At 37.1% G+C, this 12,993-nt stretch overlaps 1 protein-coding gene across 1 annotated transcript in view; it reads left to right on the top strand.

The window, feature by feature from the left end:
* The window catches only part of LOC102468483 (ATP-binding cassette sub-family A member 3-like), a 130,737-nt gene that overhangs the window by 79,901 nt on the left and 37,843 nt on the right, over nucleotides 1–12,993 (top strand). The window contains exons 18-21 of the mRNA XM_006153268.1: nucleotides 1,697–1,865; nucleotides 4,618–4,918; nucleotides 8,129–8,381; nucleotides 8,803–9,007. Of these exons, the coding sequence (XP_006153330.1) occupies nucleotides 1,697–1,865; nucleotides 4,618–4,918; nucleotides 8,129–8,381; nucleotides 8,803–9,007 (928 nt within the window). The remainder of the gene's footprint in view (nucleotides 1–1,696; nucleotides 1,866–4,617; nucleotides 4,919–8,128; nucleotides 8,382–8,802; nucleotides 9,008–12,993) is intronic.

Raw genomic sequence — 12,993 nt, 5'->3', positions numbered from 1 at the left:
CCCCCGTGCCACCTGCTGGCCCAGAAAGCAAGAAATCACCCCCCAGAGGGGATGGCTACGCCACAATCCCTTCTCCTTCATTCTCCTATCGGGATTTTGTGCATGCATGCATATGCCCCTGGCGTAAGTTTAAGCCACCAGGTTCAAGACTTGAACCATGGTCGACTACATGGGAGTCCAGCAACACAGCCATTATGCCACTACTGGTCCCCTTATAATATTTGTTGATGAGGACGTGTTTAGTATTCTCAACTGGGCTTGACTGAGGTGTATATCATGCTGGGTAAAGTCTCTTCACAATCTGAATGATGTATAGTGATTTAATATATGAATAATGATAAAAAATAATAAAAAATGAATATGTAAAAAACATATTCTTAAAAAAATAAACAATACAGTGAGGAGACAACCTTCAGAGTGGGAGAATATATTTACAAACTGTACCTCAGATAAGGGACCACTAATCAGAATATACAGGGAACTCAAGCAGCTTACTGATAAAAAGTAATGAATCCAATTAAAAGACAGGAAAATGAGCTGAACAGACAACTCTGCTAGGAAGACATACAAATAGCCAAAAGACGTATGAAAATATATTCAATATCTTTTATTGTAAGAGAAATGCCAATCAAAACCACATTGAGACATCACTTAACCCCAGTCAGAATGGCTAAGAGTAAAAAAAAAAGAGTAAGTGCTATTGGGGCTGTGGTGAAAATGGAACTCTTCCTATACTGTTGGTGGGAATGTAAATTAGTACAACCACTGTGAAGAACAATATGGTGATTCCTTAGAAACCTACAAATAGAACTACCCTACAACCCAGTAATTCCATTCTTAGGTATTTACTCAAAGGATAGGAAAACCCTCAGTTGGAAGAATACTTGTACATCCATGTTATTGCAGCATGATTTACAATTGTTAGATCATAGAATCAACCCAAATGTTCAAACTAGACTAGTGGATTGAAAAATGTGACATATGTACTCTGTGGAATACTACTCAGTCATAAAATACAATGAGACCCTGACATTTGATACAAAGTGAATGAATAAGGTTACCATCATCAGTGATGTTTCATGTTAATATTATGACCCACCTGACAGGTTGTGGAGGATACTTCAGTTGTGTGTTTTCTTACTCAAAACACATAACCTTGTGAACCATCAGGAAAACATAAAACAAACCCAAATCAAGGGACATTTTACAAATCACACAAATGTTAATTATAAGAAAGAGATCTCCTAAATCACAAAGAATCATACGAAAAGAGTATAAAATTATATACATAATGATAAAGAGTTCACAAAATGGCTATGAATGGTCAAATTATTTTAAAGGAATTAAAAATAAAACAGGCTCTGGACTCCCATGTACCTGATTGTGGTCTGAGTCCTGGACTCAGCAGCTTGAAACTCACATTGGGTGCATGTGTATGCGTGCCCAGAATCATGAGCGGAGAATGAAGAAGAAGGGCTTGCAGCATGGCCATCCCCACCAGGGGAGTGATTTCTCACTTTCTGTCTCTCTGGTGAGTGCACATGTTCTAATAGCAAATATCTCTCAAAACACACATGCACACACACACACAAATTTACCTAAATTTATGAAAAGCTTGTGGGGATATAAGTATTTGGGAGCCATCATTCTGGTTAAAATTCACTTTCTTAATTGATTTGTGTTTGTGTGTATGTAGGGTCAGTAATTTGGCAGAATTCAAAATGAATAAGGTGCCTTCCCAGATCTTTTCTTCAGTGGAAAGAAACACAAGAGAAATGGATAACAAGAATACGAATGCATCTGAAAATTTTGAGAGATCAGATTTTCACACAGAGCATGAGCGCTCTAATATGCTTAATACTGGAGTGAGTATCTTTACTAAGGCTATACTTGTGGTACATATTTGCATGGAATGAAAGAGGTATATTTTATTTTGCTATTTGAACTCAGAGGAGAGTTTAGGAGTTCTTAGTCACAAGCTTAGCTATGCAAGGAATAGTTTGTAAAGTACTCGGTTGTTGGAAAACTCATGACATATTTTTGCATAGAAAAACAGAAAAATATGTTATTACTTTTCTGACAACCCAATAATTCAATTAAATTTCCAATTCAAATATGAAATATTGTAGGTAAAAATAAAATTTTATTCCTGCCATTTATTATCTCCATTTTTAAAGTTGTTAGTTCATTGAGAGTTGAGAAAGGGCCCCAGCAGAAGTTACGTTATAACCATAAAAGGCTTAAATTTAGGCATTTTAATGCCTTGTTGCTGCCTAAAGGACCAGTTGGCATGGGAAATCCTCCATTGCCATGGGAAATCCCACTGGACTGTCTAACATTTCTTGTTGTTCATCTCATTATTTCTTCCCTATGATTTTTTCTGTTTTCTTATAAGGGATTCTAAGGTAGGGAATAATATATTTTCTAAGTTGCTTATAAGCATGCTTTCACTGAAGGGCTTATGAGCCACTTGTGAAGCAGCATGGAAATAAGAGTGTGAAATTTTGAATCAGATAGAACTGAAATTTCTGCTGCACCTTTTACTAGCTATTTCACCTTGGCCACATAATTTGACATATTTGTGCTTCCATTTCATTCTCTGTGAGACTGAGTTAGCACTAACATAAACTGTGCTGTGATTGATGTGAGTCAGGTACTCAGGTAATGCAACTTCCTCCTCTCTCCACTTGCACAATTCTACTGCTATCTCAGTCTATTTTACCTCCCTTTAAAAAGATGCAAATGAATGAAGATTTGGCACACCAATCTAGAAAAATTGTTGATTACTGCATTAGCATTTTTTTCTTCTAGTGATATAGCTAATTACTCATCTTTTAAAAGTTACTTTTGTCTGCCACAAAGACAATGTGAGAAAAAAAAAATTCTCCTATTTGTAGTCAGTGAAAATATCAATGCTGACTGTTGCATCCAGAACATTTTGGTTAATTAATTAGGGCTAGTTTCTCACTATGAATTATGGGGTATCTGAATATTAGGGGAAATAGAGTAACCATATTATATATTCAAGTAATCTGCTCAATGTGTTTTTCTTCTATTTTCAGATGCTTTTATAGGTGAATCCTCTACATTTAAAACAATGGGTCCTGGGACCAGCAGTTGGCATAGTGGCTATGTCGCTGGACTCCCATGTAATCGACCGCGGTTCGAGTCCTGGACCCGGTGGCTTAAACTCACACTGGGTGTGTGTGCATGCGTGCCCAAGACCCCAAGAGGAAAATGGAGGAGAAGGGATTGTGGTGTGGCCATGCCCCCTGGGGGGTGATTGCTTGCTTTCTGTCTCTCTGTCTCTCTCTGCCTTTCTGGCAAGTGCACACCCCTATAGCAAAAATCTCTCAAAAAATAAAAATTAAAATAAAACAGTGGGTCCTATGGTTAATCTGAAAAGTATGTATTATCTACTAATAGGCCAAAAAGTATGAAAAAATAGTACTTTATGTACATTTTAAAAATTAACAATTTGGGACCAGCAGTTAGTGTAATGGCTATATCGCTGGACTCCCACATAGTCGACAGCGGTTCGAGTCCCGGACCCGATGGCTTAAATCACACTGGGTGCGTGTGCATGCGTGCCCAAGATCCCGAGAGGAGAATGGAGGAGAAGGGATTGCAGCGTGGCCATCCACCCTGGGGGGTGATTTCTCGCTTTCTGTCTCTCTGTCTCTCTCTGTCTGTCTGGCGAGTGCATGCGCCCTATAGCAAAAACCTCTCCTCCCCCCCCCCAAAAAAAAAGAAAGAAAAAGAAAAAAAAATTAACAATTTGACCCATTGCTTCAAATTTAGAGGTTGAAGAAAAAATATATTGAGCATACTATTGAAGTTTAAAAATAAATTTATTCAGGGCCAGCAGGTAGCATAGTGGTTAAGGCTTCCACAGCCAGCCTTGGGAGTTGCAGCCGTGGGAGTTGCAGTCTGGCGGCTTGAAGGTCATGCTGGACATTGTGTGTGTGTGCCCAAAATCCCTGAAGGAGAGTAGAAGAAAAGGGATTGTAGTATGGTCATGCCTGCTTGGGGATGGTTTCTCACTTTCCCCTCTCACTGTCATTCTCTGTCTCTGTCTCTCCTTCTCTCTCTCTCTCTCTCGGGCCAGCACATGGGTCTTGTGGCAAAAACCTTAAAATATAAATAAATGAGAAATGAGTAAGTAAATAAGTAAATCCTTCATTTACTGACTTTCCACAAACCTGTAGATCACACTGGTTAAATCCTGGCAATGGAAACTTAATACATATTCACATTCTATGGAAATGTTTTCTATACGAAATGGAGATAGGTCTCAAATATAGCAAGGTAATGCCAAGAATGATGGATGTGATACTGTTCTGCACAGAGATGCTGTAAATATATTGATAAAATTCATTCTCTTCAGATTTTTATTATAATTGACTTAAATACCAAGCTTTAATCCTTTCAATCAACACATCACATAATTAATAAATTTTGCTTGTTATCTTGTCTACTAACTATGCCTATGTTGTGTTCAAGAATATGTTTATAAAGGTGTGCACATCTTTTATGATAAGATTCAAAACATTCATGTTAGTGAATTTGATCAAAGTCTCTGATGATTGTAACACCACCTTTCTCTTCTCTTGTTAGTGTACCTTTTATGGCCAGCAATTCTGTGCCATGCTCTTCAAGAGGGCAATATACTCTTGGCGCAACTGGAAGATGTTGTTGATAGAGACATTGGCACTTCTGGGTATCGTTTATCTTATGATGAAAGGTGTGAACTTTTCAAGACCTACTGATGAGCCTGCCAGGCAAATGGATTTGAGACAATATGGTCAAACCATTGTGCCTTTTTCCTTTTCTGGAAGTTCTGTTTTGACCATGAATTTAGCAAAAAACCTTGAGATCATGCTAAATGCTAAGAACCAAAAACTTCAAGAAGTGAAAGGTAAGGCTCCTGCTAGTAGGTGAAAAGTTGTTGTGTCTCTTTCAAAGATAGGTCTTTATGTAGCCACTTGCTTCTTTATTTTCTTGGGAGTAACCAACCTCATAGAAGCAGCCAAGTCACAGGGAAGAATACTTCTTTAAGACTACTGGCCACAAAAATTAATTGCTAATGGAGAAGGTTTAGTGTGGGTCATTTAGCAGTCATTTACTGCACCTTTCAGGAATAAGTAAAAGCACAGGAATAGTTTGATTTGTAAAATTTAGCACAGAATTTTTATATGAACCCAGGCTCACAATGTGCTGTCATTATCCTAAATCCTTAAAGGCTGCCCATAAATATTCTAGCTTGGCATATCTTTAGAGCATGTTAGACTGAAGGCTTTATGGGCAGGCTACTTATATACTGTTAATTTTGAAGGCAGTAAAAATAATAATTTATTACATGTATTAAACACATTAAGCAAAAACTTTTAAAAATACTTTACTTGAATTACCTCATTTAATTTATCTATGAACCATATTTGCTAAAACTAGGGACACTGAGGTTTGGAAATGTTAAGTATTTTGCCCCAAATCATGGTATTCAGAATTCATTAGAGCAGGGACTAGATTTTAAGGCTGCCTGACTAGAGTCTGCAATATTAAACACTAAGTCACCTCTGTAAGAAGCAATCTGTTTTCTTTCAAGATAATTTTCTTCTAGGTGCTTTATTTATATTTCCTTCAGTGACTGCCTAGTTGGCAGCATTACTTTGAGTAGTCCTGTAGCTTATACAGTTTGGAAAGGTGTTTTTCTTCTTCAGGTTTCATTGCGAGAAATAAAATTGAACTTAAAAATGTTATATTATGTGTACCAAAATTCTGACTGATCACAGTCATACCATCACAAATTGAGTAACATACAAGTGCTCAGTAAATTGCACATCCCTTTCCCTCCATGGCAGGAGAAATAGATCACATAGTTGTTTGGAAGAGAAGAGGGAAGGAAAGTGAGAAAAAATAAATATTTCTGACTCATAATTTGGTTCCTTTCCTACTATCTTATATTGCTTACATTAAACAATAAAAAAGCCTGTGCTTCACAGATACATCAATAGTAAGATTACACAATTAAGTCACCCTCTGTTCATTTTTTTTTGAGTTTTCTGAAATTGTCTTTTTTTTTTTTTTTTTTTTTTTTTAGAGAAAGATTTTTTTTCTATGTTGTGGCTTTATTTGCGTGAAAAAAAATTTCTGAAATTTTTTTTTTTTTTTTTTTTTCTTTAGAGAAAGAGATTTTTGCTATTGAGTGTGTGCACTTGCCAGAGAGACAAAGAAAGACAGAAAACATGAAATCACCCCCTGGGGGAGATGGCCACGCCACAATCCCTTCTTCTCCATTCTCCTCTCAGGATCTTGGGCACACATGCCCATGCACCTGGCATGAGTTTTTTAAGCCGCCAGGTCTAGTACTTGAATCATGGACTTGAACATAGGACCATTATGCCATCTACTGGTTCCTTGAAATTGTTTTAACTAACAATTATTCAGGCTATTTTTCTAGAAAGTGATAAAGTAGGAAATTCCAGGTTTTTTGTTTTCTCATAAAAATATCATATACCCAACAACAGACTAACTAAAATAATTTTGTAGAAGCTCTAGAGGCCAAAGGTCTGCAACAATCAAATGGATGTCCATCAATAAAAAGCCACACTCAAAATGGTACAAAATTTTGTAATGGTTTCATTTGCCCTTTCCCCTCCCCTCTCCCAAGTTTAGCACAGTGCTATTACAAGGCAGCTGCCTGATACCTGGTTCCCTTATTGCAACAGAAAGAAAGAGTGTAAATTTTTGGTAGTATGTGAATTTTTGCCTTTATCCCATTAATGAAAGTAATTTAATTGATTGAACTTTGAATGTAAAATCATACTTGTAATTCTAAAGTAAACCTCAATTAGCCAGAATGTTCTCCTTTTTTAGATATTATTGGGCACCTTTTTAAATTATTCAACATTTTTCTATGTCCAGGAGAGATACTGGCCTATAATTTCTCCTCCTTGTAATGCCTTTATCAGATTATTTCTTCCTTTAGTCTTGGGAAGAATACAAAGGTGAAGCCTTCTTGATTTAGAGATTTGTTTGTGGGAGATGTTTTAATTATGAAACAATTGCTTTAATATTAGCTTTATGCTTAACTTTCTGATGTACTTAGCATCTTGACTGGTTCTGCTTCCATTTTTATTACTATGGAAAAGAAAAGTAGTGTAAATTGTTAGACTTAATTCTGCAACTTGCTTTTTTCTCTTAGATCTTCACCTTTCAAAATCTAGTTACCTTGGTCATTTTCTTGTTTCAGATTTATTGTTTTGATTTATTTCATGTGTTTTATTAAGCCTTTTAAGTTTTTCTTAGCAAGGGTTTGTCTTTCTGTAAGCTCATCTGTCAAAGTGGAAAGTTCTTACAAATCACTTTTTTTTAAGAATTATTTTATTGAACTCTATTTATTTATTCATATATTCATTCATTTATTTTTTTAATTTGATCAGAGAGGGACAGAGAGAGAGAGAGACAGAGAGAAGGAAAGTGAGAAAGTAAGCTGCCAGGTCTGAGACTTGAATCATGGCCAGCCATGTGAGAGTCCAGTGCCCCCAACCACCACATCACCTGCTGGCCCCACAAATCACTTTTAAGACTGAAAGTTTTGGGGCCAGTCCTTTGGCCTTCTGGTTGAAGGAGTCGGATCCCTACACAGACAATCATGGTTTACATCTCAGCCCCAGCGACTTCAATAACATGCCAGGCACATAGGCATGCATGCCCCAAATCCTGACAGAATGGAGAAATGGAAGAGAAGGACTCACACCCCTTGGGGATTCTTTCTCCTTCCCTTTCTCTCTCTCTCTCTCTCGGTTTTTCTCTGGTGGGCACATGTGCTCTTTGGCATATAAGCAACAACAAAAAGACTGAAATTTTTAAGAAGGGAGAATAGATTTGAGGGAAATGATACCCAGTGAATTATTTCTTCTAGGTAAAACTGAGCTAAAACATGTGAGCTTTGTGTGGATTCATGATAGAATTACTGAGGTCAGGCTGTATCATAGCCACTGTGAGATACTGGAAAGAGAAAATTTATCATGCTTGTAAAATTGTTTAGTTTTACCTTTCCAAGATACACAGCAAGAAATCTGTATTGTAAGCTGAGCTCATGATCATCATTGTTTCCTCATGTTAGGTGACCTGCAGGAATACTTAGTGAAAAATAAAGAATGCATTTACTCATGCATCATTGCACTTTCTATTGAGGTCACTACAGACAAAAAGACATTTACCTTTTGGTTCAACAATGAGGCATACCACTCATCATCGTTATCCCTGGCAGTGCTGGACAATATTATTTTTATGTCACTTTCTGGCACTGATGCTTCTATTACAGTCTCCAACAAACCTCAGCCCAAACCTACTGTTCCAAGTAAAAATGCTAAAAGGTATGTATGGTTTTCTTTCTTTACTGGAATTGAGCTGTATGTTTTATTGTTTATTCATTTTGGGGGGAGGTTATAAAAGCCTTTTAATAAAGCCATTTTTAAAACAAAACCAAAAAATTTACAAAAGAAAAAAAGATACAGAAAAAAAATGACTTGCTTCATATGTCCCCAAAAGATAAAAAATAAAGGGGACAATGCCAACATGCTCAACAATAAAGAGTTATTTTTCTTATTTTTATTAATACAAATATGAGAAAAGGATATGCATACTTAAAACAGAACTCAAAAGCAGATACAAAGCGAGCTTTATGTTTTAAATATATCTCTTTATCTGAACATGTTCTTAATAAAAAGTTGTTGTTAGTGATTGGTATTTTCTGTTTTGTTGTTTTACCAATGTGTTCCCTTTCTTATTTTGAAGTCAGACATCTGGAATCCAGGTAGCCATAAATTTACTTTTTGGTATGAGTATTTTTACCAGTGGCTTCTGCCTCCTGACCGTCAATGAGAGAACTTCTAAAGCAAAGCACCTACAGTTTGTGAGTGGGGTTTATGCCATTAATTTCTGGCTTCCTGCTCTGTTGTGGGATTTCTTCATCTTCTTCATGGCCTGCTGCTTACTACTGGTGAGTGTTAGACAAAGTGTCTTGAGAACTCAGTCTCTTACATACTGCCCCAAAATTCTGCCTGGCTAAATATTAACCTAAACCTAAATCTCTCAAGAAAGATTAAAATAACTTTGGCTCATTGAGCCAGAGAATACATTGTAGAATATGCTTCATTGTGCAAATTTTCTCCCTTAACATTTCTTGTTTTAAATAAAATGTCTTGTCTGGTAAAATAGAAATGTATCTCTTGAGCTATCTTCTAACATGCTGCTCACCATTATGTCATGGCCCCAAAGCTGTTATAAATATAGAAGGATATAACCTTTCACAATAGTTGACCATACTAAACAAAATGAATATCTTACAATGTTTTTTGTTCTCCTAATGTTTCCCCCCTTTTTTTCATCTGCTCTGATTTCTAATCATGCGAAGTTTCCCCTAAGAGAACTATACGTTTTGTTCCATGGATTGTTCAAATGTGTGTGTGTGTGTGTTGTGTGTGTGTGTGTGTAAACTTTTCTGGAATGAAAACAATATCTTACTGAACAGTTACTGAGCAGATGTTGAATAAATATTGAGGATAAGCAAAATCAGAACTTTTTAACCCATTTATGCTTGTTATTTTCCCCTCCTTTTCTAAAACTGGTGTCTTCTCCATAGCCACACCACTATTCCACGTAAAGTACAAATGAGACACTGCTGTAAGAGTTAAAAAGAACCCAATTCTTTCCCTGAAGTGAGATGTGGGATCTGGTGGCCAGTTGCACTGGCTCCTGTGGCCATTGGTAAACATGATCCCTGACTATGGGATGATAGGTTTGGGTAATTGGAACTTTCAGTTCTGAGTGAAAGTTAGGATCCTACAAGTTAGAACAGATAGATGGAATTAGAGGCTAGAGCAGTGGTAGAGCAACTCATGTATACAGAGTGTGCCAGGGTAGAGAGCAATATGCTGTTCTTCCTCTGCTGCAATGTCAGTATTGTAGATGAGGAGCTCAAAGCTATTTTCTTCTCACAGTTTACCAGGCATAATCTTAGCAGGCCAAGACTGACCACTAACATATGGGGGTCACTAAGAACTGTCATCATAGGAACTACCTGGAGTAGCTAATGTAGGCATTGCCTCTGGCTCCATGATCTTCTTCCATTCTCTCTAAACATCTCTTTTTTCTTTTCTTTCATTGTATAGGATTGGGATTACTTGGTTAACAAAACAAAACGAAAAAAACAAAACCAATTATTTATCTGCTTTAGCTGAATTCTATAGGTTTGAATATGTCATTTACTCATTATCATTTTCCAAAAATAGCTTTGAACTATGGGGTTTCCTAGAAATGTACAATTTGCTTTCTAAACTGTTTGGAAAGGTAAATGCTAAATGCCATTTTTCTCAGACAACATAATGTGAATGGTTTCAATTATTTGAAATATATTGAGACATGTTTCAAATACAGCCTGTGGTTAGTTTTGGCAAATAACCTGTGTGCATTTAGTAATAATATGCATCCTGTTATATTAGGGGAATTGTTTTATATAAGTCATTAATTCAGTATTGTTCATGCTAATGCTCAGACCTCTATATCTGGTATTTTGCCTAGTTGTTTATTTTTATTTTCTGTAAAATTGTAATATCCAGTGGTTTGTAATTTTGCTTTGTGTAATTTACTTTATTCAGTTTATGAATTCATGTGTGCATATGACGCAGGAAGTTGAGGTGCGAGGGACCAATACCCAATGCAAGAATAGCCGTTCTGATCCAGATAAAAACCCCTGGCCTCAGATCCTCTTTGGCAACTCATTTTTCCAGGACCTGCTCCCTGCCTGGGAACTCTGTCCTTCCTTCCTTCTCTTAATAAACTCTCCTTTTTACTACCCCTTCTCTATCTTCATATATGTATATGTCCATTTCCTATCACAGTGACTCTTCTTTGGGGCCCCTGCCCTATTTACCTACTCCCTGGATCTAATTCCTGTCTCACATACATTATTATAATTTTGTTTTCTTGATGAATTACCTTTTTATTGCAATGTCATTTCCCCTTTTATATCTCCAGGTGCTTCCAGCTTTAAACTATATTTTTCTGGTATGTACTAGTTTAACTACTCAAATGTCTTCTTCTTTTATTTACATTTTTTAATACAATCATATTATTTAGCTTACAAGGTGATCATTTCAATATGTGAACATTTCTCCTAGGTCCAGTTGATCAAAATATAACACTACCTCCCTGTCTCAACAATGCTGTCTTCGTATCCCTCCTCCAAATGTTTTTCCCCAGGCCCCACTCCTCCACACACACCACATCTGGCATTCACATCCATCTCTTGTGTTTGTACATCCTTTAGACCATCAGTTTCAGTTATAGAGTGTAGACACTCAGTATATATTAAGTGGGGACATACAGTGTCTCTCCTTCATATCCTGGCTTGCTTCACTCAGCAGTAAATCTTCCATATTCTTTCACTTTCTGTCAAAAGCCAGGGTTTTGTTGTTTTTCATGGCTGAATAGTATTCCATAGAGTACATGTGCCACAGCTTTTCAATCCATTCAGCCGTATGGGGGCATTTGGGTTGGTTCCATGTCTTAGCAATCGTGAAAAGTGCGGCAGTAAACATCCATGTCCAAGCACTTTTCCAATGAAGAATTCTGTTCTTGGGTAGATGTCAAGGAATGAGATTGCTGGATCATATGGCAGTTCTATTTGTAGATTTTTGAGGAATCTCCAAATTGTTCTCCACAGTGGTTGGACTCATAGTTTACAAAAATATTTTTCCATTCTGAGGGCTGTTGATTCACACTTATTACTGTGTCTTTTGCCATGCAGAAACTTCTTAGTCTGATATAATCCCACTTGTCTATTTTGGGGATTATGGACAGTGCTTTGGGGGTCTTATGTAAGAAGTCTTTCCTTACCCAAATGTCTCCCAGAGTTTCCCCAGTCTTTTCTAGAACCAATTTAATAGCTTGGGGTCTTAGATTTAAATCCTTGATCCACCTTGACTTGATTTTTGTCAAAGGTGATAGGTAGGGTTTCAGATTCAGCTTTCTACAGGTGGAAATCCAGTTTTTCCAGCACCATTTACTGAAGAGGTTTTCCCTTTTCCCACTGAATTGACTGGTACCACTTGTCAAAAATCAGTTGACTGAATGATTGGGAATTTATTCCTGTGGACTCAATTCTGTTCCATTGGTCCACATGTCTGTTCCTGTGCCAATACCATGCTGTTTTGATTACCACAGCTTTGTAGTATATTTTTGGGTCAGGGAGTGAGATGCCGCCCACTCCACTCTTCTTGTGTAGAATTGCTTTGGCAATGTGGGGGTCTTTTATTATTCCAGATGAATTTTATGATTATCTTTTCTAGATCTGTGAAGAATATGTCTGGTACTTTGATTGGCTTTGCATTAAATAGGTAGATTAATTTGGGTAGAATTGCCATTTTGGTTATATTAATTCTTCCAATCCAGGAACATGGGATGTCCTTCCACTTTTTTGTGTCATTTTCAATTTCTTTTTTTAGGTTCTCATAGTTTTCCTTGTGGGGGTCTTTAACTTCTTTGGTTAGATTTATCCCTAAGTATCTTATACTTTTGGTGGCTATGGTAAATGGAATAACTTTTTTAAGTTATATCTCCGTCTGTCTGTTGCTTGTATATAGAAATGCTATAGATTTCTGTATATTAATTTTTTGAGAGGTTTTTGCTATAGGGTGCGTGCGCTCGCCAGACAGACAGAGAGAGACATAGAGACAGAAAGCGAGAAAATCACCCACCAGGGAGGATGGTCATGCCGCAATCCCTTCTCCTCCATTCTCCTCTCGGGATCCTGGGCACATGTGCCTGGCATGAGTTCTAAGCCACTGGGTCCGGGATGCGAACCGCGGTCGACTACGTGGGAGTCCAGCAACATAGCCATTACACTAACTGCTGGTTCCCTGTATATTAATTTTGTATCCTGCAACTTTACTGTATTTGTGCATTACTTCCAGAAATTTTTTCATG

This window comes from Tupaia chinensis, unplaced genomic scaffold, assembly GCF_000334495.1.
Source record: "Tupaia chinensis unplaced genomic scaffold, TupChi_1.0 Scaffold000367_1, whole genome shotgun sequence".
Taxonomy (NCBI): domain Eukaryota; kingdom Metazoa; phylum Chordata; class Mammalia; order Scandentia; family Tupaiidae; genus Tupaia; species Tupaia belangeri.
Note: the sequence above shows the minus strand (reverse complement) of the source record. Positions and strands in the feature narration are given on the sequence as shown.